This window comes from Nerophis lumbriciformis, linkage group LG18 (genome assembly GCF_033978685.3).
Source record: "Nerophis lumbriciformis linkage group LG18, RoL_Nlum_v2.1, whole genome shotgun sequence".
NCBI classification, from domain to species: domain Eukaryota; kingdom Metazoa; phylum Chordata; class Actinopteri; order Syngnathiformes; family Syngnathidae; genus Nerophis; species Nerophis lumbriciformis.
The window spans coordinates 42,038,650-42,065,000 of NC_084565.2; the positions used below are offsets into that span (position 1 = coordinate 42,038,650).

Sequence of the window (26,351 nt, forward strand, 5' to 3'; positions counted from 1 at the left end):
AGGTTGGAGCGTGTGCGTGGTCCAGCGCTGATCCCAGGCCAGCTGCAGCCCGGCTTCCTCCTTTTTTCTTGCTGGGTTTTTTTTCCCTCCTAAATGGAGCGCTCTGGCTTTTGTCGCCTAGCAACAGCCAACAGGGCCTCGCCAAAGTCATGCGGCCGCACGTTGATGGTTTGGTGTCCTGCAAGCAGCGTTTACTCTCTCTCTCTCTCTCTCTCTCTCTCTCTCCGAACAATGAAACACCAGGACTACTTTCACTTTCCTTTTTGAGTCATCTCTTCTCTGCGTGCTTCTGGGCACTTTTTCTCCTGTTGCACTCTCAACGAGACGTCTGAATGTTCACTAATGGTTGAAAACCACTAGCTCTCCGAGTGGCGCCATAATGACCAACATTAAAATACAATAGCGCAGTAGTCCTAAGTGTCCGTTAAAAACAAGGAATAGGTTTTATTTGCCCTGCGATGAGGTTGCGACTTGTCCAGGGTGTACCCCGCCTTCCGCCCGATTGTAGCTGAGATAGGCTCCAGCGCCCCCCGCGACCCCAAAGGGAATAAGCGGTAGGAAATGGATGGATGGATGGATTTATTTATTTATTTTTGTATTATTTATTTATTATTTTTATTATTTATTATTATTTATTTATTTATTTATTTATTTATTATTTTATTATTTATTATTTATTATTTATTTATATATTTAGTGGCAAAATAAACACATTTTTTTTAGAATGAATCTATTTTTTTAAAAGTCGAAAATCGATTATTTAATCTAGGGATGTCAAACTGGTTTTCATTGATAAGTGTAGAGAGTGTTTTGTCCCATCTGCACTCTAATAGATATAAGTGGGTGTCATGTAGATTTTTTTTTTCATAATATCCACAATATTAGTTGCATTTTTTCATTTTTTCACCATGACTAGGGAAGGTTGTTTTGGATTGTGTTATATAATTAAATGCTGTGCTATTATTTCAAAGTACTTTCAACTGTCATTGATCTGATTTAATGACATTATCTACAACAGGGATGTCAAACTGGTTTTCATTGAGGGCCACATGATAAGTGTAGAGAGTGTTTTGTCCCATCTGCACTCTAATAGATATAAGTGGGTGTCATGTAGATTTTTTTTTTCATAATATCCACAATATTAGTTGCATTTTTCCATTTTTTATTTTTTTGCATCATGACTAGGGAAGGTTGTTTTGGATTGTGTTGTATAAGTAAATGCTGTGCTATTATTTCAAAGTACTTTCAAGGGTCATTGATCTGATTTAATGACATTATCTACAACAGGGATGTCAAACTGGTTTTCATTGAGTGTTTTGCATTTTTCCCCATCTGCACTCTAATAGATATAAGTGGGTGTAATTTAGATTTATTTTTTTTCATAATATCCACAATATTCAGTGAGCAGGTTGAGTTGTGTGACCATGTGTTTATGGTAGTTGCATTTAAAAAAAAATTTTTTTTAAATTTGCACCTTGAATAGGGAAGGTTGTTTGGATTGTGTCATATAAGTAAATGCTGTGCTATTATTTCAAAGTACTTTCAAGGGTCATTGATCTGATTTAATGACATTAACTACAACAGGGATGTCAAACTGGTTTTCATTGAGGGCCACATGATAAGTGTAGAGAGTGTTTTGTCCCATCTGCACTCTAATAGATATAAGTGGGTGTCATGTAGATTTTTTTTTTCATAATATCCACAATATTAGTTGCATTTTTTAAATTTTTAATTTTTTGCACCATGACTAGGGAAGGTTGTTTTGGATTGTGTTGTATAAGTAAATGCTGTGCTATTATTTTAAAGTACTTTCAAGGGTCATTGATCTGATTTGATGACATTATCTACAACAGGGATGTCAAACTGGTTTTCATTGAGGGCCACATGATAAGTGTAGAGAGTGTTTTGTCCCATCTGCACTCTAATAGATATAAGTGGGTGTCATGTAGATTTTTTTTTCATAATATCCACAATATTAGTTGCATTTTTCCATTTTTTATTTTTTTGCATCATGACTAGGGAAGGTTGTTTTGGATTGTGTTAAAAAAGTAAATGCTGTGCTATTATTTCAAAGTACTTTCAAGGGTCATTGATCTGATTTAATGACATTATCTACAACAGGGATGTCAAACTGGTTTTCATTGAGTGTTTTGCATTTTTCCCATCTGCACTCTAATAGATATAAGTGGGTGTAATTTAGATTTTTTTTTTCCATAATATCCACAATATTCAGTGAGCAGGTTGAGTTGTGTGACCATGTGTTTATGGTAGTTGCATTTAAAAAAAAAAATTTTTTGCACCATGACTAGGGAAGGTTGTTTGGATTGTGTTATATAATTAAATGCTGTGCTATTATTTCAAAGTACTTTCAAGGGTCATTGATCTGATTTAATGACATTATCTACAACAGGGATGTCAAACTGGTTTATTGAGGGCCACATGATAAGTGTAGAGAGTGTTTTGTCCCATCTGCACTCTAATAGATATAAGTGGGTGTCATGTAGATTTTTTTTTTCATAATATCCACAATATTAGTTGCATTTTTTCATTTTTTCACCATGACTAGGGAAGGTTGTTTTGGATTGTGTTATATAATTAAATGCTGTGCTATTATTTCAAAGTACTTTCAACTGTCATTGATCTGATTTAATGACATTATCTACAACAGGGATGTCAAACTGGTTTTCATTGAGGGCCACATGATAAGTGTAGAGAGTGTTTTGTCCCATCTGCACTCTAATAGATATAAGTGGGTGTCATGTAGATTTTTTTTTTCATAATATCCACAATATTAGTTGCATTTTTCCATTTTTTATTTTTTTGCATCATGACTAGGGAAGGTTGTTTTGGATTGTGTTGTATAAGTAAATGCTGTGCTATTATTTCAAAGTACTTTCAAGGGTCATTGATCTGATTTAATGACATTATCTACAACAGGGATGTCAAACTGGTTTTCATTGAGTGTTTTGCATTTTTCCCCATCTGCACTCTAATAGATATAAGTGGGTGTAATTTAGATTTATTTTTTTTCATAATATCCACAATATTCAGTGAGCAGGTTGAGTTGTGTGACCATGTGTTTATGGTAGTTGCATTTAAAAAAAAATTTTTTTTAAATTTGCACCTTGAATAGGGAAGGTTGTTTGGATTGTGTCATATAAGTAAATGCTGTGCTATTATTTCAAAGTACTTTCAAGGGTCATTGATCTGATTTAATGACATTAACTACAACAGGGATGTCAAACTGGTTTTCATTGAGGGCCACATGATAAGTGTAGAGAGTGTTTTGTCCCATCTGCACTCTAATAGATATAAGTGGGTGTCATGTAGATTTTTTTTTTCATAATATCCACAATATTAGTTGCATTTTTTAAATTTTTAATTTTTTGCACCATGACTAGGGAAGGTTGTTTTGGATTGTGTTGTATAAGTAAATGCTGTGCTATTATTTTAAAGTACTTTCAAGGGTCATTGATCTGATTTGATGACATTATCTACAACAGGGATGTCAAACTGGTTTTCATTGAGGGCCACATGATAAGTGTAGAGAGTGTTTTGTCCCATCTGCACTCTAATAGATATAAGTGGGTGTCATGTAGATTTTTTTTTCATAATATCCACAATATTAGTTGCATTTTTCCATTTTTTATTTTTTTGCATCATGACTAGGGAAGGTTGTTTTGGATTGTGTTAAAAAAGTAAATGCTGTGCTATTATTTCAAAGTACTTTCAAGGGTCATTGATCTGATTTAATGACATTATCTACAACAGGGATGTCAAACTGGTTTTCATTGAGTGTTTTGCATTTTTCCCATCTGCACTCTAATAGATATAAGTGGGTGTAATTTAGATTTTTTTTTTCCATAATATCCACAATATTCAGTGAGCAGGTTGAGTTGTGTGACCATGTGTTTATGGTAGTTGCATTTAAAAAAAAAAATTTTTTGCACCATGACTAGGGAAGGTTGTTTGGATTGTGTTATATAATTAAATGCTGTGCTATTATTTCAAAGTACTTTCAAGGGTCATTGATCTGATTTAATGACATTATCTACAACAGGGATGTCAAACTGGTTTATTGAGGGCCACATGATAAGTGTAGAGAGTGTTTTGTCCCATCTGCACTCTAATAGATATAAGTGGGTGTCATGTAGATTTTTTTTTCATAATATCCACAATATTAGTTGCATTTTTTCATTTTTTATTTTTTTGCACCATGACTAGGGAAGGTTGTTTTGGATTGTGTTGTATAAGTAAATGCTGTGCTATTATTTCAAAGTACTTTCAAGGGTCATTGATCTGATTTAATGACATTATCTACAACAGGGATGTCGAACTGGTTTTCATTGAGTGTTTTGCATTTTTCCCATCTGCACTCTAATAGATATAAGTGGGTGTAATTTAGATTTTTTTTTTTTTCATAATATCCACAATATTCAGTGAGCAGGTTGAGTTTTGTGACCATGTGTTTATGGTAGTTGCATTTAAAAAAAAAAAAAAAAAAAAAAAAAAATTGCACCATGACTAGGGAAGGTTGTTTTGGATTGTGTTGTATAAGTAAATGCTGTGCTATTATTTCAAAGTACTTTCAAGGGTCATTGATCTGATTTAATGACATTATCTACAACAGGGATGTCAAACTGGTTTTTATTGAGGGCCACATGATAAGTGTAGAGAGTGTTTTGTCCCATCTGCACTCTAATAGATATAAGTGGGTGTCATTTTGATATTTTTTTTTCATTATATCCACAATATTCAGTGAGCAGGTTGTTATGTGTGACCATGTGTTTATGGTAGTTAATTTTTATTTTATTTTATTTACACCATGACTAGGGAAGGTTGTTTGGATTGTGTTATATAAGTAAATGTTGTGCTATTATTTCAAAGTACTTTCATCTGATTTAATGACATTATCTACAACAGGGATGTCAAACTGGTTTTCATTGAGGGTCCGTAATATCATGCAAAGGTTCAGAGAATCTGGAGAAATCACTGCACGGAAGTCATGATATTACGCACCTTGGACCCCTCAGGCGGTACTGCATCAAAAAGCGACATCGGTGTGTAAAGGATATCACCACATGGGCTCAGGAACACTTCAGAAAACCACTGTCGGTAACTACAGTTGGTCGCTACATCTGTAAGTGCAAGTTAAAACTCTACTATGCAAAGCCAAAGCCATTTATCAACAACACCCAAGAACCATCCGGATTGTTTTAGACGCAAAGTTCAAAAGCCGGTGTTTTTGCAGTCTATTCAGTTGGTTGAAAAGGATTTGCAAATCATTGTATTCTGATTTTATTTACCATTTACACAACGTGACAACTTCACTGTGTCAGGTTCAAACACCGATGACATCTATTAAACAAGACAAGAAGCAAGGAATTAAACAGAGACAGGATTCAATTTAGCTCGACGAGGAGAGCGCGTAGACCTGTACCCTTGTACAGTGTCGTCCCACGCTCTGACAAAAGGATTGCACGCCTCCTCTTTTATTTGGTCTTTTTCTGATTACATGGCAACTGCTGTTTCTAAGGGGAGAGGGGGTCGTAAACAGCCTTTGCCCTTGGTCACGATGCCCGGAGCTTGCGTCAGGTCCTGATTCCTCTCCGATTTGTAGATCTCGGGTCAAGACAAGATCTTCCTGTGGATTACAATAGATCAAAGAAACCGACACCTTCATGTCGCTTCCCATCCTACACAGTGGAGTTTTACAAGCTTTTTGCTTGGTAGGATCAAAGACAGCTTTTGTCCTCTCGCCAGGAACTCATGGCAACACAAAAAGTTTTGTGATTATTCTGACACACTGCTTTTGGGTTGTGTAGATCAAAAGAAAGTATTTTGAATGGAGAATCGTTTTTAATCCGAAATCGAATCGTTGACAGCAGCAAAAAAAAAAAAAATTAAATTTAAAAAAAAAAAGATTACCACTCCACTTCAACTTAAAGACAGACAAAAAAATGTTTTAATTAAAAAAATAAAAAATAATTAATAAAACAAGATTACCACTCCACTTCAACTTAAGACAGCAAAAAAATATAACAAAATAAAAGATTACCACTCCACTTCAACTTAAAGACAGCAAAAAACTAAAATTAAATTAAAAAAAAAGATTACCACTCCACTTCAGCTTAAAGACAGCATAAAAAAACCAAAAACAAACAAAAAGAAATTTATAAAAAAAGATTACCACTACACTTCAACTTAAAGACAGCAAAAATAAAAATATATACAAATAAAACAAGATTACCACTCCACTTCAACTTAAAGACAGCAAAAAAAAATAAAATGTTTTAAATAAAAAAATTAAAAATACTTAATAAAACAAGATTACCACTCCACTTCAACTTATGACAGCAAAAAAAATATTAAAAAAAATAAAAGATTACCACTCCACTTCAACTTAAAGACAGCAACAATAAAACAAGGTTACCACTCCACTTCAACTTAAAGACAGCAAAAAACTAAAACTAAATTAGAAAAAAAGATTACCACTCCACTTCAACTTAAACACAGCCATAAAAAAAATTTTAATAAAAAAATTACAAATAATTAATAAAACAAGATTACCACTCCACTTCAACTTAAGACAACAACAAATATAAAAAAATAAAAGATTACCACTCCACTTCAACTTAAAGACAGCAAAAAACAAAAATTAAATTAAAAAAAAGATTACCACTCCACTTCAGCTTAAAGACAGCATAAAAAACCCAAAAACAAAAAGAAATGTATAAAAAAAGATTACCACTACACTTCAACTTAAAGACAGCAAAAATAAAAATATATACAAATAAAACAAGATTACCACTCCACTTCAACTTAAAGACAGCAAAAAAAAATGTTTTAAATAAAAAAATTAAAAATACTTAATAAAACAAGATTACCACTCCACTTCAACTTATGACAGCAAAAAAATATATAAAAAAAAAAAGATTACCACTCCACTTCAACTTAAAGACAGCAAAAATAAAACAAGGTTACCACTCCACTTCAACTAAAAGACAGCAAAAAACAAAAACTAAATTAGAAAAAAAGATTACCACTCCACTTCAACTTAAAGACAGCAAAAAACAAAAATTAAATTAAAAAAAAGATTACCACTCCACTTCAGCTTAAAGACAGCATAAAAAACCCAAAAACAAACAAAAAGAAATGTATAAAAAAAGATTACCACTACACTTCAACTTAAAGACAGCAAAAATAAAAATATATACAAATAAAACAAGATTACCACTCCACTTCAACTTAAAGACAGCAACAACAAAAAAAAATTTTAAATAAAAAAATTAAAAATACTTAATAAAACAAGATTACCACTCCACTTCAACTTAAGACAGCAAAAAAAAAAAAAAATAAAATAAAAGATTACCACTCCACTTCAACTTAAAGACAGCAAAAATAAAACAAGGTTACCACTCCACTTCAACTAAAAGACAGCAAAAAACAAAAACTAAATTAGAAAAAAAGATTACCACTCCACTTCAACTTAAACACAGCCAAAAAAAAATTTAAATAAAAAAATTACAAATAATTAATAAAACAAGATTACCACTCCACTTCAACTTAAGACAGCAAAAAAATAAAAATAAATAAAAGATTACCACTCCACTTCAACTTAAAGACAGCAAAAAACAAAAATTAAATTAAAAAAAAGATTACCACTCCACTTCAGCTTAAAGACAGCATAAAAAAAACAAAAACAAACAAAAATAAATTTATAAAAAAAGATTACCACTACACTTCAACTTAAAGACAGCAAAAATAAAAATATATACAAATAAAACAAGATTACCACTCCACTTCAACTTAAAGACAGCAAAAAAAAAAATATTTTAAATAAAAAAATTAAAAATACTTAATAAAACAAGATTACCACTCCACTTCAACTTAAGACAGCAAAAAAAATATTTAAAAAAATAAAAGATTACCACTCCACTTCAACTTAAAGACAGCAAAAATAAAACAAGGTTACCACTCCACTTCAACTAAAAGACAGCAAAAAACAAAAACTAAATTAGAAAAAAAGATTACCACTCCACTTCAACTTAAACACAGCAAAAAACAAAACAAAAACAAACAAAAAAAAATGTATAAAAAAAAAGATTACCACTCCACTTCAACTTAAAGACAGCACGCGAAATCGAATCGTTGCCCCCGAGAATCGAATCGTGTGGCGCCCAAAGATTCACAGCGCTGATGTTGAATGTTTTTGGCCACACAGTTTGAACAGTAACACTGTGTTTGGACATTGGATAAACCAAACACTGCACTTAATCAGGTGATTCTTTAGCGTACCTGTCAGGTTCAAACACTGATGACATCTATCAAACAGATAGAATTTAAATTTGGCTCAATGAGGAGAAACGCGTAGACCTGTACCCTTGTACAGTGTCCCACCACGTTCTGACGAAAGATTTTATTTGGACTGTCCCTGATTACATGGCAACAGCTGTTTTTAAAGGGAGGGGGGTCGTAAACAGCCGTCGCCTTTGGTTACAAAACAGTTCAAAGAAAATGTGCCTGGAGTGGGGGGGTCAGGTCCTGCTTCCTCTCCTCTTTGTAGATCTCGGGTCAAGACAAAATCTTCCTGTAAGAAACCGACACCCTCATGTCGCTTCCCATCCTACACAGTGGAGTTTTGTGATAACTTAGATACAATTTTTCTTTAGCGTGCCACTAGATGGAGCCCTAGTTTGGGAACGACTGTTATAAATGTCTCACTTCCCGACGCTGTGGTCCGATCCAGGTACTCCAAGCTGTACGACCCCGCCAACTGGCTGGAGATGGACTCGGTCAACGGTCGGATCTCCACCATCGCCGTCCTGGACCGCGAGTCCCCGTACGTCAAGAACAACCTCTACAACGTCACCTTCATGGCCTCCGACAACGGTGAGACGCCTCGCCGATGACTTTGAACAACGCTCAAGTTTGTTTGTTTGGGACACGCTCGGCAAGCAACCATCAACGCCGATATCGATATCAATCTGATACGGTATCAGCAGGACTCAAACATACTCGACCAAGGTATAGGAGGTATGGAAAAACTTATGACAGACTTTTAAGTTGAAACTTTAATTAATCAGAAACTTTAGTTAAGTCACTGAAAGACAAAAAAAGCAAAACAGGAAGTGGAACAGAAATAAGAGCGTTAGACAGGAACTCAACTGTAATGAAAGTGTCTTTAACCAAAATAAGGTTTAATTCTAACCATTAGTAACACAGAAGTATTTTTCACGTTTAAATTAAATTAAATTAAATCACCCGGTCTTGTATTTTAGTGAAGTCGTTTAAAAAAAAGGTAAACACACTCAGGAGCTAGCAGCTACACAACAGCTAAGCACACAACAGCGCACAAGCTAGACGTACATAATGAATAAAGTGAAATTGTCATTAATTGAACACTATTGCAGTGTGAAAGAGCACATGTGTCAATATCGACAAGTATCAAATAATCATAGTTGCATACAACACATACAAAGTATCCAGTAACAAATGTGTCCGCATCATTCAAGTAACCGCGTCATGAATTTCAAGTAATACATTTCAAGTAAAAAATTATTGTGATGACTAGGCAGTGCAAAAAAAAAAAAAAACAAGATTACCACCCCACTTCAACTTAAAGACAGCAGAAAAAATAAATAAAAATAAAAATAAAAAAAACAAGATTACCACTCCACTTCAACTTAAAGACAGCAAAAAACAAAAATTAAATAAATTAAAAAAGATTACCACTCCACTTCAACTTAAAGACAGCCAAAAAAAAGTTTTAAATTAAAAAAAAAAAAAAAAAGATTACCACTCCACTTCAACCTAAAGACAGCAAAAAGAAAAACAAATAAACAAATAAAACAAGATTACCACTCCACTTCAACTTAAAGACAGCAAAAAACAAAAATTAAATAAATAAAAAAAGATTACCACTCCACTTCAACTTAAAGACAGCCAAAAAAAAATTTTAAATAAAAAAATTTAAAATAATTAATAAAACAAGATTACCACTCCACTTCAACTTAAAGACAGCAAAAATAAAACAAGATTACCACTCCACTTCAACTTAAAGACAGCAAAAATTTAATTAAAAGAAAGATTACCACTCCACTTCAACTTAAAGACAGCAAAAAACAAAACAAAACAAATTTTGTAAAAAAAGATTACCATTCCACTTCAACTTAAAGACAGCCAAAAAAAATGTTTTAAATTAAAAAAATTAAAATAATAAAACAAGATTACCAATCCACTTCAATTTAAGACAGCAAAAAAAAAAAAAATTACCACTCCACTTCAACTTAAAGACAGCAAAAATAAAACAAGATTACCACTCCACTTCAACTTAAAGACAGCAAAAAACAAAAATTTAATGAAAAGATTACCACTCCACTTCAGCTTAAAGACAGCATAAAAAACCCAAAAACAAACAAAAAGAAATTTATAAAAAAAGATTACCACTACACTTCAACTTAAAGACAGCAAAATAAAAAAATATATACAAATAAAACAAGATTACCACTCCACTTCAACTTAAAGACAGCAAAAAAACAAAAGACAAAAATTAAATTAAAAAAAAGATTACCACTCCACTTCAACTTAAAGACAGCCAAAAAAAAATGTTTTAAATAAAAGAATTAAAAATACTTAATAAAACAAGATTATCACTCCACTTCAACTTAAGACAGCAAAAATAAAAATATATACAAATAAAACAAGATCACCACTCCACTTCAACTTAAAGACAGCAAAAAACATAAATTAAATTAAAAAAAAGATTACCACTCCACTTCAGCTTAAAGACAACATAAATAATTCTAACCATTAGTAACACAGAAGTATTTTTCACGTTTAAATTAAATTAAATTAAATCACCCGGTCTTGTATTTTAGTGAAGTCGTTTAAAAAAAAAAGGTAAACACACTCAGGAGCTGGCAGCTACACAACAGCTAAGCACACAACAGCGCACAAGCTAGACATACATAATGAATAAAGTTAAATTGTCATTAATTGAACACTATTGCAGTGTGAAAGAGCACATTTGTCAATATCGACAAGTATCAAATAATCATAGTTGCATACGACGCATACAAAGTATCCAGTAACAAATGTGTCCGCATCATTCAAGTAACCGCGTCATGAATTTCAAGTAATACATTTCAAGTAATAAATTATTGTGGTGACTAGGCAGTGCAAAAAAAAAAAAAAAAAAAAAAAAAAGATTACCACTCCACTTCAACTTAAAGACAGCAGCAAAGACAGTAGCAAAAAATAATAATAATTAAATTTAAAAAAAAAAAAAAAAAACACTCCACTTCAACTTAAAGACAGCCAAAGAAATTTTTAAAAAAAACAATTAAAAATAATTAATAAAACAAGATTACCACTCCACTTCAACTTAAGACAACAAAAAATATAAAAAAAATAAAAGATTACCACTCCACTTCAGCTTAAAGACAGCATAAAAAAAACAAAAACAAAAAGAAATTTATAAAAAAAGATTACCACTACACTTCAACTTAAAGACAGCAAAAATAAAAATATATACAAATAAAACAAGATCACCACTCCACTTCAACTTAAAGACAGCAAAAAAAACAAAAGACAAAAATTAAATTAAAAAAAAGATTACCACTCCACTTCAACTTAAAGACAGCCAAAAAAAAATGTTTTAAATAAAAAAATTAAAAATACTTAATAAAACAAGATTACCACCCCACTTCAACTTAAGACAGCAAAAAAATATATAAAAAATAAAAGATTACCACTCCACTTCAACTTAAAGACAGCAAAAATAAAACAAGGTTACCACTCCACTTCAACTTAAAGACAGCAAAAAACAAAAACTAAATTAGAAAAAAAGATTACCACTCCACTTCAACTTAAAGACAGCCAAAAAAAATGTTTTAAATAAAAAAATTAAAAATACTTAATAAAACAAGATTACCACTCCACTTCAACTTAAGACAGCAAAAAAAATGTAAAAAAATAAAAGATTACCACTCCACTTCAACTTAAAGACAGCATAAAAAACCCAAAAACAAACAAAAAGAAATTTATAAAAAAAGATTACCACTACACTTCAACTTAAAGACAGCAAAAATAAAAATATATACAAATAAAACAAGATTACCACTCCACTTCAACTTAAAGACAGCAAAAAAACAAAAGACAACAATTAAATTAAAAAAAAGATTAACACTCCACTTCAACTTAAAGACAACCAAAAAAAAATGTTTTAAATAAAAATTTTTAAAATACTTAATAAAACAAGATTACCACTCCACTTCAACTTAAGACAGCAAAAAACAAAAATGAAATTAAAAAAAAGATTACCACTCCACTTCAGCTTAAAGACAGCATAAAAAAACCAAAAACAAACAAAAAGAAATTTAAAAAAAAAGATTACCACTACACTTCAACTTAAAGACAGCAAAAATAAAAATATATACAAATAAAACAAGATCACCACTCCACTTCAACTTAAAGACAGCAAAAAAACAAAAGACAAAAATTAAATTAAAACAAAGATTACCACTCCACTTCAACTTAAAGACAGCCAAAAAAAAATGTTTTAAATTAAAAATACTTAATAAAACAAGATTACCACTCCACTTCAACTTAAGACAGCAAAATAATATAAAAAAATAAAAGATTACCACTCCACTTCAACAACTTAAAGACAGCAAAAATAAAACAAGATTACCACTCCACTTCAACTTAAAGACAGCAAAAAACAAAAACTAAATTAGAAAAAAAGATGACCACTCCACTTCAACTTAAACACAGCAAAAAACAAAACAAAAACAAACAAAAAAAAATGTATAAAAAAAAGATTACCATTCCACTTCAACTTAAAGACAGCACGTGTCCATTCCAGACGGTTGCTAATAAATAGGTTAGCGTTTTCCAAAAGTTGTTTTGGGACGCCACTAGTTTAAAGTCCAATTTTGTACTCGCAAAACGTCATCGTGTCAAATGTCAATGTCAAGCATGACTTGAGATTGAACGATGCGGACGCGTTTGTTACTGGATGCTCTCTAATACGGCTTGGAGACTTTGCATGTGTGAGTGATATCATTATGTGTGCTGTTTTGATGAATCGGTCCATGACGTATCATGTCTCCAAGGGCTTCACCAACAACAAAAAGTGAGATTTTATTCGCAAAAACAGTCGATATTTATCAACTTATGCAAAAGTAACGGAAATTGTTACCAGTATCGATTTCCAGGTACTGAGAATCGGTGCCGTATCGGTTGAAATGTGTGTTATTGAGGTCATCGTTATGGTGAAGCAGCTTATCCACACAACCAACATGGACGTCTTCCAAGGTACTGGACACACAAACATTGCTGCACCTTTGACCAGATCCTCACTAACTGATGAACATAGACACTAGTGTTGTCCAGATACCAATATTTTGGTACCGGTACCAAAATATATTTCGATACTTTTCCAAAAAAAAAAAAAAAGGGGGACCACAAAAAATATCATTGTTGGCTTTATTGTAACAAAAAATGTTAGTGTACATGAAACATATGTTTATTATTGTCATTTAGTCCTTAAATAAAATAGTGACAACTTGTCTTTTAGTAGTAAGTAAGTAAACAAAGACTCCTAATTAGTCGTATGCAGTAACATATTGTGTCATTTATACACCTATTATTTTGTACACATTATGAGGGACAAACTGTAAAAATTAATTATTAATCTTCTTGTTCATTTACTGTTAATATCTGCTTATTTTCTCTTTTAACATGTTCTATCTACACTTCTGTTCAAATGTAATAATCACTTATTCTTCTCTTCTTTGATACTTGACATTAGTTTTGGATGATACCACACATTTAGTAAAGTGATGTGAATTACATTTATATAGCGCTTTTCTCTATTGACTCAAAGCGCTTAACATAGTGAAAGCCAATATCTAAGTTACATTTAAAGCAGTGTGGGTGGCACTGGGAGCAGGTGGGTAAAGTGTCTTGCCCAAGGACACAACGGCAGTGACTAGGATGGCGGAAGCGGGGATCGAACCTGCAACCCTCAAGTTGCTGGCACACCCGCTCTACCAACCGAGCTATACCGCCCGGTATGGATGTGATACCAAGTAGTTACAGGATCATACATTGGTCATATTCAAAGTCCTCATGTGTCCAGGGACGTATTTACTGACTTTATAAACATAAATAACATTTTTTTTTAAACGAAAGATGTTTTGATGCCAAAAAATATCGGCGTAATCATAGTAGTACCGACTAGATACGCTATAGTATTTGATATCATTACAGTGGATGTCAGGTGTAGATCCACCAATGGCATTTGTTTACATTGTTACACCGGTGAGCTATTGTATCCTCCTACGGTGTGTAGTGAAGCATGTTTAGCTATTCCTCGTCCTCCAGTGATAATGATACTTGTAAGAAAAGTATTTTATTTGTCGCCATGGAGGCGAGGATTAGTGATTTAGAGTAGCTGAAACACTGCAGACTGCAGTTTTTAGGCCAAAATGCGTCCATTTTCCCTTTTCTGTCTACACGCTGGTCCGGCTTGTAAGTACTCTGTGTGTGTGCGCTGCTGAATATGCTCCTCTGCTTGTAAAACCAGCAATGTCACGACGACATGACACGCTTTAATGCCTGTAAAAATAAAAAAAAGAGGGGGCAGGGACTGGTACTTTTTTAGAGGCGGTATAGTACCGAATATGATTCATTAGTACAACCCTGATAGAAAGTGCGTTTTGTGAGGGAAAGGCAGACCACAGTGTGCAGCGTCCGCTCCTCAAAAGATGACACTGCAACAACAACGCCGCCGTTTGTTCCCGACCGTGGCTTCCCTTCCAGATGTTTCCAAACTCCTCCCGCTCCTAATCCTCCCTTCTTAGCGGACAAGCAAGAATTGTCTGCTAAAGTGGAAAATGGCCTGGGAGGAATGTGGCGGCAACAGTGCTGCCTCTGTCTCCCGCCTCAACAGGAAGTGTGTGTGTGCGTGTGTGTGTGTGTGTGTGTGTGTGTGTGTGTGTGTGTGTGTGTGTGTGTGTGTGTGTGTGTGTGTGTGTGTCCAGGTGTGCCGCCGGCCAGCGGGACGGGCACCCTGCAGATGTACCTGCTGGACATCAACGACAACGCGCCGCACGTCTTCCCGCCAGAGGTGGAGATGTGCGAGAAGCCCGACCCCAGCGGCGTCAACGTCACCGCCACCGACCCCGACCTGAGCCCCAACGCCGGACCCTTCGCCTTCGAGCTTCCCGCCCGCCCCTCGGACGTGCGGCGCAACTGGACGCTCGCTCGCCTCAGCGGTCAGTTGGCGCTCGCGTCCGATCCCTCGCCAGGTCAGCAAATATTAACCGCCAGACGGCGTGCCTCCACCAGGCGAGCGGGCCCAGCTCCGCCTGCGCACCGGCTCCCTCGCCAACGGCATCTACGAGGTGCCCATCACCATCACCGACTCCGGCAACCTGCCCATGTCCAACACGTCCTACCTGCGCATCAAGGTGTGCCAGTGCGATCACCATGGCGACTGCGTGGACATGCAGCGCATCATGGCCGCCGGCCTGGGAATGGGCGCCATCATCGGCATCCTTATCTGTATCATCATACTGCTAGGTGAGCACACACACACACACACACACACACACACACACACACACACTAAACGTCTCAATTAAGACCCCTGAATATATGTCAAGTTTTTATTAATTAATTTTTGTTTTTTTTTGTTACAATCGAAGTGTCATGATTGGTCCCCGCCTTCTTTGCGCTTTCGCTAAATAACTGGCAATAAATACAACATTTATTGTAATGCACAATAAAGGAGTCCAGTATCTACATTGGAAGCAGTTTTAGTCTAACTAACTAAATTTAAATAATTACTGATATATGTATTTAATTAATTATATTTAAAATTATAAATTAATTATATATATTTTTTGAATAACATTGTTTTTGAATGTCATTGATTTATTTATGTAAAAGGAATTTTAATCATTTAAATCATTACTGAAATGTGTATTTAATTATTTATATTTAAAATGATAAATTTATTTTTTTATTTTTTTTAATAAAATTGTCATTGATTTATTTATGTAAAATGAATTTTAATAATTTAAATAATTACTTAAATGTGTATTTAATTATATTTAAAATTATAAATTAATTATATATATTTTTTGAATAACATTGTTTTTGAATGTCATTGATTCATTTATGTAAAATGAATTTTAATCATTTAAATAATTACTGAAATGTGTATTTAATTATATTTAAAATTATAAATTCATTATATATATATTTTTAAATAAAATTGTTTTTGAATGTTATTGATTTAATTATGTAAAAGGAATTTTAATCATTTAAATAATTACTGAAATGTGTATTTAATTAATTATATTTAAAATGATAAATTAATTTTTTATTTTTTTTGGAATAAAATAGTTTTTGAATGTCATTGATTTATTTATGTAAAATGAATTTTAATCATTTGAATAATTACTGAAATGTGTATTTAATTATATTTAAAATTATAAATTCATTATATATATATTTTTAAATAAAATTGTTTTTGAATGTCATTGATTTATTTATGTAAAAGGAATTTTAATCATTTAAATCATTACTGAAATGTGTATTTAATTAATTATATTTAAAATGATAAATTAATTTTTATTTTTTTTTGGAATAAAATTGTTTTTGAATGTCATTGATTTATTTATGTAAAATGAATTTTAATCATTTAAATAATTACTGAAATGTGTATTTAATTAATTAAATTTAAAATGATAAATTAAATGTTTTTTTGGGGGAATGAAATAGTTTTTGAATGTCTTTGATTCATTTATGTAAAATGAATTTTAATCATGTAAATAATTACTGAAATGTGTATTTAATTATATTTAAGATTATAAATTCATTATATATATATTTTTAAATAAAATTGTTTTTGAATGTCATTGATTTATTTATGAAAAATGAATTTTAATCATTTAAATAATTACTGAAATGTGTATTTAATTATATTTAAAATGATAAATTCATTATATATATTTTTAAATAAAATTGTTTTTGAATGTCATTGATTTATTTATGTAAAAGGAATTCTAATCATTTAAATCATTACTGAAATGTGTATTTAATTATATTTAAAATGATAAATTAATTTTTTATTTTTTTTTGAATAAAATTGTTTTTGAATGTCATTGATTTATTTATGTAAAATGAATTTTAATCATTTAAATAATTACTGAAATGTGTATTTAATTATATTTAAAATTATAAATTAATTATATATATTTTTTGAATAACATTGTTTTTGAATGTCATTGATTTATTTATGTAAAAGGATTTTTTTCATTTAAATCATTACTGAAATTTGTATTTAATTAATTATATTTAAAATGATCAATTAATTTTTTTTAATTTTTTTAATAAAATTGTTTTTGAATGTCATTGATTCATTTATGTAAAATGAATTTTAATCATTTAAATAATTACTGAAATGTGTATTTAATTATATTTAAAATTATAAATTAATTATATATATTTTTTTAATAACATTGTTTTTGAATGTCATTGATTTATTTATGTAAAAGGAATTTTAATCATTTAAATCATTACTGAAATGTGTATTTAATTAATTATATTTAAAATGATAAATTAATTATTTATTTTATTTTTTTTGAATAAAATTGTTTTTGAATGTCATTGATTTATTTATGTAAAATGAATTTTAATCATTTCAATAATTACTGAAATGTGTATTTAATTATATTTAAAATTATGAATTCATTATATATATTTTTAAATAAAATTGTTTTTGAATGTCATTGATTTATTTATGTAAAAGGAATTTTAATCATTTAAATCATTACTGAAATGTGTATTTAATTAATTATATTTAAAATGATAAATTAAATATTTATTTTTTGGAATAAAATTGTTTTTGAATGTCATTGATTTATTTATGTAAAATGAATTTTAATCATTTAAATAATTACTGAAATGTGTATTTAATTAATTATATTTAAAATGATAAATTAATTTTTTTGGGGGGAATAAAATTGTTTTTGAATGTCATTGATTCATTTATGTAAAATGAATTTTAATCATTTAAATAATTACTGAAATGTGTATTTAATTATATTTAAGATTATAAATTCATTATATATATATTTTTTTAAATAAAATTGTTTTTGAATGTCATTGATTTATTTATGTAAAAGGAATTTTAATCATTTAAATCATTACTGAAATGTGTATTTAATTATATTTAAAATGATACATTAATTAATTTTTTTTTTTTTTAATAAAATTGTTTTTGAATGTCATTGATTCATTTATGTAAAATGAATTTTAATCATTTAAATAATTACTGAAATGTGTATTTAATTATATTTAAAATTATAAATTCATTATATATATTTTTTTAAATAAAATTGTTTTTGAATGTCATTGATTTATTTATGTAAAAGGAATTTTAATCATTTAAATCATTACTGAAATGTGTATTTAATTAATTATATTTAAAATGATAAATTAATTATTATTTTTTTTGGAATAAAATTGTTTTTGAATGTCATTGATTTATTTATGCAAAATGAATTTTAATCATTTAAATAATTACTGAAATGTGTATTTAATTATATTTAAAATTATAAATTAATTATATATATTTTTTGAATAACATTGTTTTTGAATGTCATTGATTTATTTATGTAAAATTATTTTTAATTTTGAAATAATGTATTATTTCATACAATGATTTATTTAAATATTTATTTGTATTATTTGTTTAATTATGAACAAATCAAAATGTACTCGCAAAACGTCATCTTGTCAAATGTGCTGGAGAGCGTGACTTGAGATGGAATGATGCGGACCCGTTTGTTACTGGACGCTTTCTAATACGCCTTGGAGCCTTTGCATGAGTGAGTGATGTGCAACTATAACTGTAACTAAGTAATTAGATATTTAAATAATTACCGAAATGTGTATTTAATTAATTATATTTAAAATGATAAATTGTGTTATTTTTTTGAATAAAATTATTTTTGAATGTCATTGATTTATTTATGTAAAAGGATTTTTAATAATTTAAATAATTATTGATTTATTATTTCATATAATGATTTATTTAAATATTTATTTTTTTAATTATGAAGGAATCAAAATGTACTCGCAAAACGTCATCTTGTCAAATGTACTGGAGAGCGTGACTTGAGATCGAACGATGCGGACCCGTTTGTTACTGGATGCTTTCTAATACGCCTTGGAGCCTTTGCATGTGTGAATGATGTGCAACTATAACTGTAACTAAGTAATTAGATATTTAAATAATTACCGAAATGTGTATTTAATTAATTACATTTAAAATTATAAATTAATTATGTTTTTTATTTAAATGAAATTGTTTTTGAAAGTCATTGATTTATTTATGTGAAATGATTTTTAATCATTTAAATTATTGATTTATTATTTCATATAATGATTTATTTAAATATTTATTTGTATTATTTTTTTTAATTATGAAGAAATCAAAATTTTGTACTCACAAAACGTCATCTTGTTGAATGTGCTGGAAAGTGTGACTTGAGATCGAACGATGCGGACCCGTTTGTTACTGAATGCTTTCTAATACGCCTTGGAGCCTTTGCATGTGTGAGTGATGTGCAACTGTAACAAAGTAATTAGATATTTAAATAATTACCGAAATGTGTATTTAATTATTTACATTTAAAATTATAAATTAATTATGTATTTTATTTAAATGAAATTGTTTTTGAAAGTCATTGATTTATTTATGTGAAATGATTTTTAATCATTTAAATTATTGATTTATTATTCCATATAATGATTTATTTAAATATTTATTTGTATTATTTTTTTTAATTATGAAAAAATCAAAATGTTGTACTCGCAAAACGTCATCTTGTCAAATGTGCTGGAGAGCGTGACTTGCGATGGAATGATGCGGACCCGTTTGTTACTGGACGCTTTCTAATACGCCTTGGAGCCTTTGCATGTGTGAGTGATGTGCAACTATAACTGTAACTAAGTAATTAGATATTTAAATAATTACCGAAATGTGTATTTAATTAATTACATTTAAAATTATAAATTAATTATGTATTTTATTTAAATGAAATTGTTTTTGAAAGTCATTGATTTATTTATGTGAAATGATTTTTAATCATTTAAATTATTGATTTATTATTTCATATAATGATTTATTTAAATATTTATTTGTATTATTTTTTTAAATTATGAAGAAATCAAAATTTTGTACTCACAAAACGTCATCTTGTTGAATGTGCTGGAAAGTGTGACTTGAGATCGAACGATGCGGACCCGTTTGTTACTGAATGCTTTCTAATGCGCCTTGGAGCCTTTGCATGTGTGAGTGATGTGCAACTATAACTGTAACTAAGTAATTAGATATTTAAATAATTACCGAAATGTGTATTTAATTAATTACATTTAAAATTATAAATTAATTATGTATTTTATTTAAATTAAATAGTTTTTGAATGTCATTGATTTATTTATGTAAAAGGATTTTTAATAATTTAAATAATTATTTATTTATTATTTCATATAATGATTTATTTAAATATTTATTTTTTTAATTATGAAGAAATCAAAATGTACTCGCAAAACGTCATCTTGTCAAATGTGCAGGAGAGCGTGACTTGAGATGGAACGATGCGGACCCGTTTGTTACTGGATGCTTTCTAATACGCCTTGGAGCCTTTGCATGTGTGAGTGATGTGCAACTATAACTGTAACTAAGTAATTAGATATTTAAATAATTACCGAAATGTGTATTTAATTAATTATATTTAAAATTATAAATTGTTATTTTTTTGAATAAAATTGTTTTTGAATGTCATTGATTTATTTATGTAAAAGGATTTTTAATAATTTAAATAATTATTTATTTATTATTTCATATCATGATTTATTTAAATATTTATTTGTTTAATTATGAACAAATCAAAATGCTGTACTCGCAAAACGTCATCTTGTCAAATGTGCTGGAAAGCGTGACTTGAGATGGAACGATGCGGACCCGTTTGTTACTGGATGCTTTCTAATCTGCCTTGGAGCCTTTGCATGTGGGAGTGATATGCAACTATAACTATTTGTTATTGATGCTGTTTTGATTAAGTGAATAATGAACGTCACTCTTCACAGTGCTGGTGCTGCTGTTTGGCGTGTGGATGAAGAGGCGGGACAAGGAGCGTCAGGCCAAGCAGCTCCTCATCGACCCCGAGGACGACGTGAGGGACAACATCCTCAAGTACGATGAGGAGGGCGGCGGGGAGGAAGACCAGGTACGCACGCACACACTCTTGTATTTCTTACCTTCTCGGGACCTGAGAAAAATGCCTCCCTCTTTAGGACCAGCCTTTCTAGATATATAAAGAAGTGTATTTACAACATTAATAATATATACATACTATGCACATATAAAAAATGAGTTGGAATTTCACAAGAAAAACTTCACAATTTCACAAGTAAAACTTTGAATTTTGGCATTTTTATAAAAAGTCGTCATTTTACTCAACGCAAGTCAAAATTTTACAAGAAAAACTGAACATTTGTGTAATATTATGATAAAAGCTGGAATTTTACTCAATAACAGTCGCAATTTTACAAGAAAAGCTTAACATTTGGGCAATTTTATGAAAACGGTCGTCATTTTACTCGACAAAAGTCACAATTTTATAAGAAGACTTTAAAATGTTGGCAATATTATAATAATAATCAGAATTTTACTCTGCAAAATGATAACAAAAGTCATAATTTTACTCAAAAAATGTCACTATTTTACAAGGACAACAAAAAAAATTGGCAATATTGTGATAAGTCAGAATTTTATATGACAAATGTCACCATTTTGCATTAAAAAGTAATAATTGAACCTAAAAAAAAAATATATAAATTTCATGAGAAAATATTGCAATATTACAGAAACAGAAAGAATATGAGAAATTGTTCCCAATTTTATGAGGAAAAAGTCGACATATTGTGAGAAAAAGACTGCTTTTAGTTCATGTATTTTTTTTAATTTTGTAATTGGTTTTTAATCTTCATTATTTACTTCAAGTTATTACAATATGACTCTATATACATATTTATTTTATTTTTTATTTTTTGGCCAAAGGGGGCGTATTTCAATTCCTTACACACACTTGTTATTTCATATGTTGACCAGAGGGGGAGCACTTTTAAAAGCGACACACAGTCAATGTGAAAAATCCCTCCTTTTTGGGACCACCCTCATTTTGATAGATGTCACCACAAATGAGACATTGTCTATTAGATGCAATGTTATTGATTTATGTCATCACTTGTTCACACCTCCTCATATGGAAGATACTTTTCCTTCTTCATGTCTCAAGAAGGCCAGAAATACAAGAACACACACACACACATGTATTTCTTACCTTCTTGAGACCTGAGAAAAATGCCTCCCTCTTTAGGACCAGCCTTTCTAGATATATAAAGATGTGTATTTACAACATTAATAATATATACATACTATGCTAATATAAAAAAATGAGTTGGAATTTCACAAGAAAAAGGTCACATTTTCACAAGTAAAACTTTGAATTTTGGCATTTTTATAAAAAGTCGTCATTTTACACAACGCAAGTCAAAATGTTACAAGAAAAACTGAACATTTGTGTAATATTATGATAAAAGCTGGAATTTTACTCAATAACAGTCGCAATTTTACAAGAAAAGCTCAACATTTGGGCAATTTTATGAAAACGGTCGTCATTTTACTCGACAAAAGTCACAATTTTATAAGAAAACTTTAAAATGTTGGCAATATTATAATAATAATCAGAATTTTACTCTGCAAAATGATAACAAAAGTCATAATTTTACTCAAAAAATGTCACTATTTTACAAGGACAACAAAAAAAATTGGCAATATTGTGATAAGTCAGAATTTTATATGACAAATGTCACCATTTTGCATTAAAAAGTAATAATTGTACCTAAAAAAAAAAAGTACACATTTCATGAGAAAATATTGCAATATTACAGAAAGAATATGAGAAATTGTTCCCAATTTTATGAGGAAAAAGTCGACACATTGTGAGAAAAAGACTGCTTTTAATTCATGTATTTTTTTTATTGTAATTGGTTTTTAATCTTCATTATTTACTTCAAGTTATTACAATATGTCTCTATATACATATTTATTTTATTTTTACTTTTTGGCCAAAGGGGGCGTATTTCAATTCCTTACACACACTTGTTATTTCATATGTTAACCACTTTTAAAAGCGACACACAGTCAATCTGAAAAATCCCTCCTTTTTGGGACCACCCTCATTTTGATAGATGTCACCACAAATGAGACATTGTCTATTAGATGCAATGTTATTGATTTATGTCATCACCTCCTCATATGGAAGATACTTTTCCTTCTTCATGTCTCAAGAAGGCTAGAAATACATAATGTGTACAAAATAATAGGTGTATAAATGACACAATATGTTACTGCATAGACTAATTAGGAGTCTTTGTTTACTTACTACTAAAAGACAAGTTGTCTAGTATGTTCACTATTTTATTTAAGGACTAAATGACAATAATAAACATATGTTTCATGTACACTAACATTTTTTGTTACAATAATGACATTGTTTTAGAAAAGTATCGAAATACATTTTGGTACCGGTACCAAAATATTGGTATCTGGACAACACTAGTGTCTATGTTCAACAGTTAGTGAGGATCTGGTCAAAGGTGCAGCAATGTTTGTGTGTCCAGTACCTTGGAAGACGTCCATGTTGGTTGTGTGGATAAGCTGCTTCACCATAATGATGACCTCAATAACACACATTTCAACCGATACGGTATCGATACTAGTAACAAATTCCGTTACTTTTGCATAAGTTGATAAATATCGACTGTTTTTGCGAATAAAATCTCACTTTTTGTTGTTGGTGAAGCCCTTGCAGACATGACACGTCATGGACCGATTCATCAAAACAGCACAAATAATGATATCACTCACACATGCAAAGTCTCCAAGCCGTATTAGAAAGCATCCAGTAACAAACGCGTCCGCATAAATTCAATCTCAAGTCATGCTTGACATTGACATTTGACACGGTGACGTTTTGCGAGTACAAAATTGGACTTTAGACTAGTGGCGTCCCAAAACAACTTTTGGAAAACGCTAACCTATTTATTAGCAACCGTCTGGAATGGACGCGTGCTGTCTTTAAGTTGAAGTGGAGTGGTAATCTTTTTTTCTAATTTAGTTTTTGTTTTTTGCTATCTTTAAGTTGAAGTGGAGTGGTAGTCTTGTTTTATTTTTGCTGTCTTTAAGTTGAAGTGGAGTGGTAATCTTTTTTTTTTTTTGCTGTCTTAACTTGAAGTGGAGTTGTAATCTTGTTTTATTAAGTATTTTAATTTTTTTTTTTTTTTAAACATATTTTTTTTGGCTGTCTAAGTTGAAGTGGAGTGGTAATCTTTTTTTAATTTAATTTTTGTCTTTTGTTTTTTTTGCTGTCTTTAAGTTGAAGTGGAGTGGTAATCTTGTTTTATAAATTTATTTTTGTTTGTTTTGGGGGTTTTTATGCTGTCTTTAAGTTGAAGTGGAGTGGTAATCCTTTTTTTTTTGCTGTCTTAAGCTGAAGTGGAGTGGTAATCTTGTTTTATTAAGTTTTTTTTAATTTTTTTTTTTAAGTTTTTTTTTTGGCTGTCTTTAAGTTGAAGTGGAGTGGTAATCTTTTTTTAATTTAATTTTTGTATTTTGTTTTTTTGCTGTCTTTAAGTTGAAGTGTAGTGGTAATCTTTTTTTATAAATTTCTTTTTGTTTGTTTTTGGGTTTTTTATGCTGTCTTTAAGTTGAAGTGGAGTGGTAATCTTTTATTTTTTTATATTTTTTTTGCTGTCTTAAGTTGAAGTGGAGTGGTAATCTTGTTTTATTAAGTATTTTTAATTTTTTTATTTAAAACATTTTTTGGCTGTCTTTAAGTTGAAGTGGGGTGGTAATCTTTTATTATTTTTATTTTTTGCTGTTTTTAAGTTGAAGTGGAGTGGTAATCTTTTTTTAATTTAATTTTTGTCTTTTGTTTTTTTGCTGTCTTTAAGTTGAAGTGTAGTGGTAATCTTTTTTTATAAATTTCTTTTTGTTTGTTTTTGGGTTTTTTATGCTGTCTTTAAGTTGAAGTGGAGTGGTAATCTTTTATTTTTTTTTTTTTTTTTTTGCTGTCTTAAGTTGAAGTGGAGTGGTAATCTTGTTTTATTAAGTATTTTTTATTTTTTTATTTAAAAAAATTTTTTTTGGCTGTCTTTAAGTTGAAGTGGAGTGGTAATCTTTTTTTTTTGCTGTTTTTAAGTTGAAGTGGAGTGGTAATCTTTTTTTAATTTAATTTTTGTTTTTTGTTGTCTTTAAGTTGAAGTGGAGTGGTAATCTTGTTTTATTTATATTTTTGCTGTCTTTAAGTTGAAGTTGAAGTGGAGGGGTAATCTTATTTTTTTATATATTTTTTTGCTGTCTTAAGTTGAAGTGGAGTGGTAATCTTTTTTTAATTTAATTTTTGTCTTTTGTTTTTTTGCTGTCTTTAAGTTGAAGTGGAGTGGTAATCTTTTTTTATAAATTTCTTTTTGTTTGTTTTTGGGTTTTTTATGCTGTCTTTAAGTTGAAGTGGAGTGGTAATCTTTTATTTTTTTATATTTTTTTTGCTGTCTTAAGTTGAAGTGGAGTGGTAATCTTGTTTTATTAAGTATTTTTTATTTTTTTATTTAAAAAATTTTTTTTTGGCTGTCTTTAAGTTGAAGTGGAGTGGTAATCTTTTTTTTTGTGCTGTTTTTAAGTTGAAGTGGAGTGGTAATCTTTTTTTAATTTAATTTTTGTTTTTTGTTGTCTTTAAGTTGAAGTGGAGTGGTAATCTTGTTTTATTTATATTTTTGCTGTCTTTAAGTTGAAGTTGAAGTGGAGTGGTAATCTTATTTTTTTGCTGTCTTAAGTTGAAGTGGAGTGGTAATCTTTTTTTAATTTAATTTTTGTCTTTTGTTTTTTTGCTGTCTTTAAGTTGAAGTGTAGTGGTAATCTTTTTTTATACATTTCTTTTTGTTTGTTTTCGGGGTTTTTATGCTGTCTTTAAGTTGAAGTGGAGTGGTAATCTTTTATTTTTTTTATATATTTTTTGCTGTCTTAAGTTGAAGTGGAGTGGTAATCTTGTTTTATTAAGTATTTTTAATTTTTTTATTTAAAACATTTTTTTTTTGGCTGTCTTTAAGTTGAAGTGGAGTGGTAATCTTTTTTTCTTTTTCTTTTTTTGTTGTTGTTGCTGTTTTTAAGTTGAAGTGGAGTGGTAATCTTTTTTTAATTACAT

At 30.1% G+C, this 26,351-nt stretch overlaps 1 protein-coding gene and 2 long non-coding RNA genes across 3 annotated transcripts in view; 2 read left to right on the top strand and 1 right to left on the bottom strand.

The window, feature by feature from the left end:
* The window catches only part of LOC140679542 (uncharacterized), a 264,689-nt gene that overhangs the window by 202,995 nt on the left and 35,343 nt on the right, over positions 1-26,351 (top strand). The gene's annotated exons all lie outside the window — the stretch shown is intronic.
* The window catches only part of LOC133617979 (cadherin-2-like), a 233,559-nt gene that overhangs the window by 178,161 nt on the left and 29,047 nt on the right, over positions 1-26,351 (top strand). The window contains exons 11-14 of the mRNA XM_061978419.2: positions 8,750-8,892; positions 15,051-15,284; positions 15,358-15,591; positions 21,175-21,314. Of these exons, the coding sequence (XP_061834403.2) occupies positions 8,750-8,892; positions 15,051-15,284; positions 15,358-15,591; positions 21,175-21,314 (751 nt within the window). The remainder of the gene's footprint in view (positions 1-8,749; positions 8,893-15,050; positions 15,285-15,357; positions 15,592-21,174; positions 21,315-26,351) is intronic.
* The window catches only part of LOC140679541 (uncharacterized), a 34,578-nt gene continuing 13,444 nt past the window's right edge, over positions 5,218-26,351 (bottom strand). Inside the window, exon 3 of the long non-coding RNA XR_012050963.1 lies at positions 5,218-5,644. This is a non-coding gene — a long non-coding RNA (uncharacterized lncRNA). The remainder of the gene's footprint in view (positions 5,645-26,351) is intronic.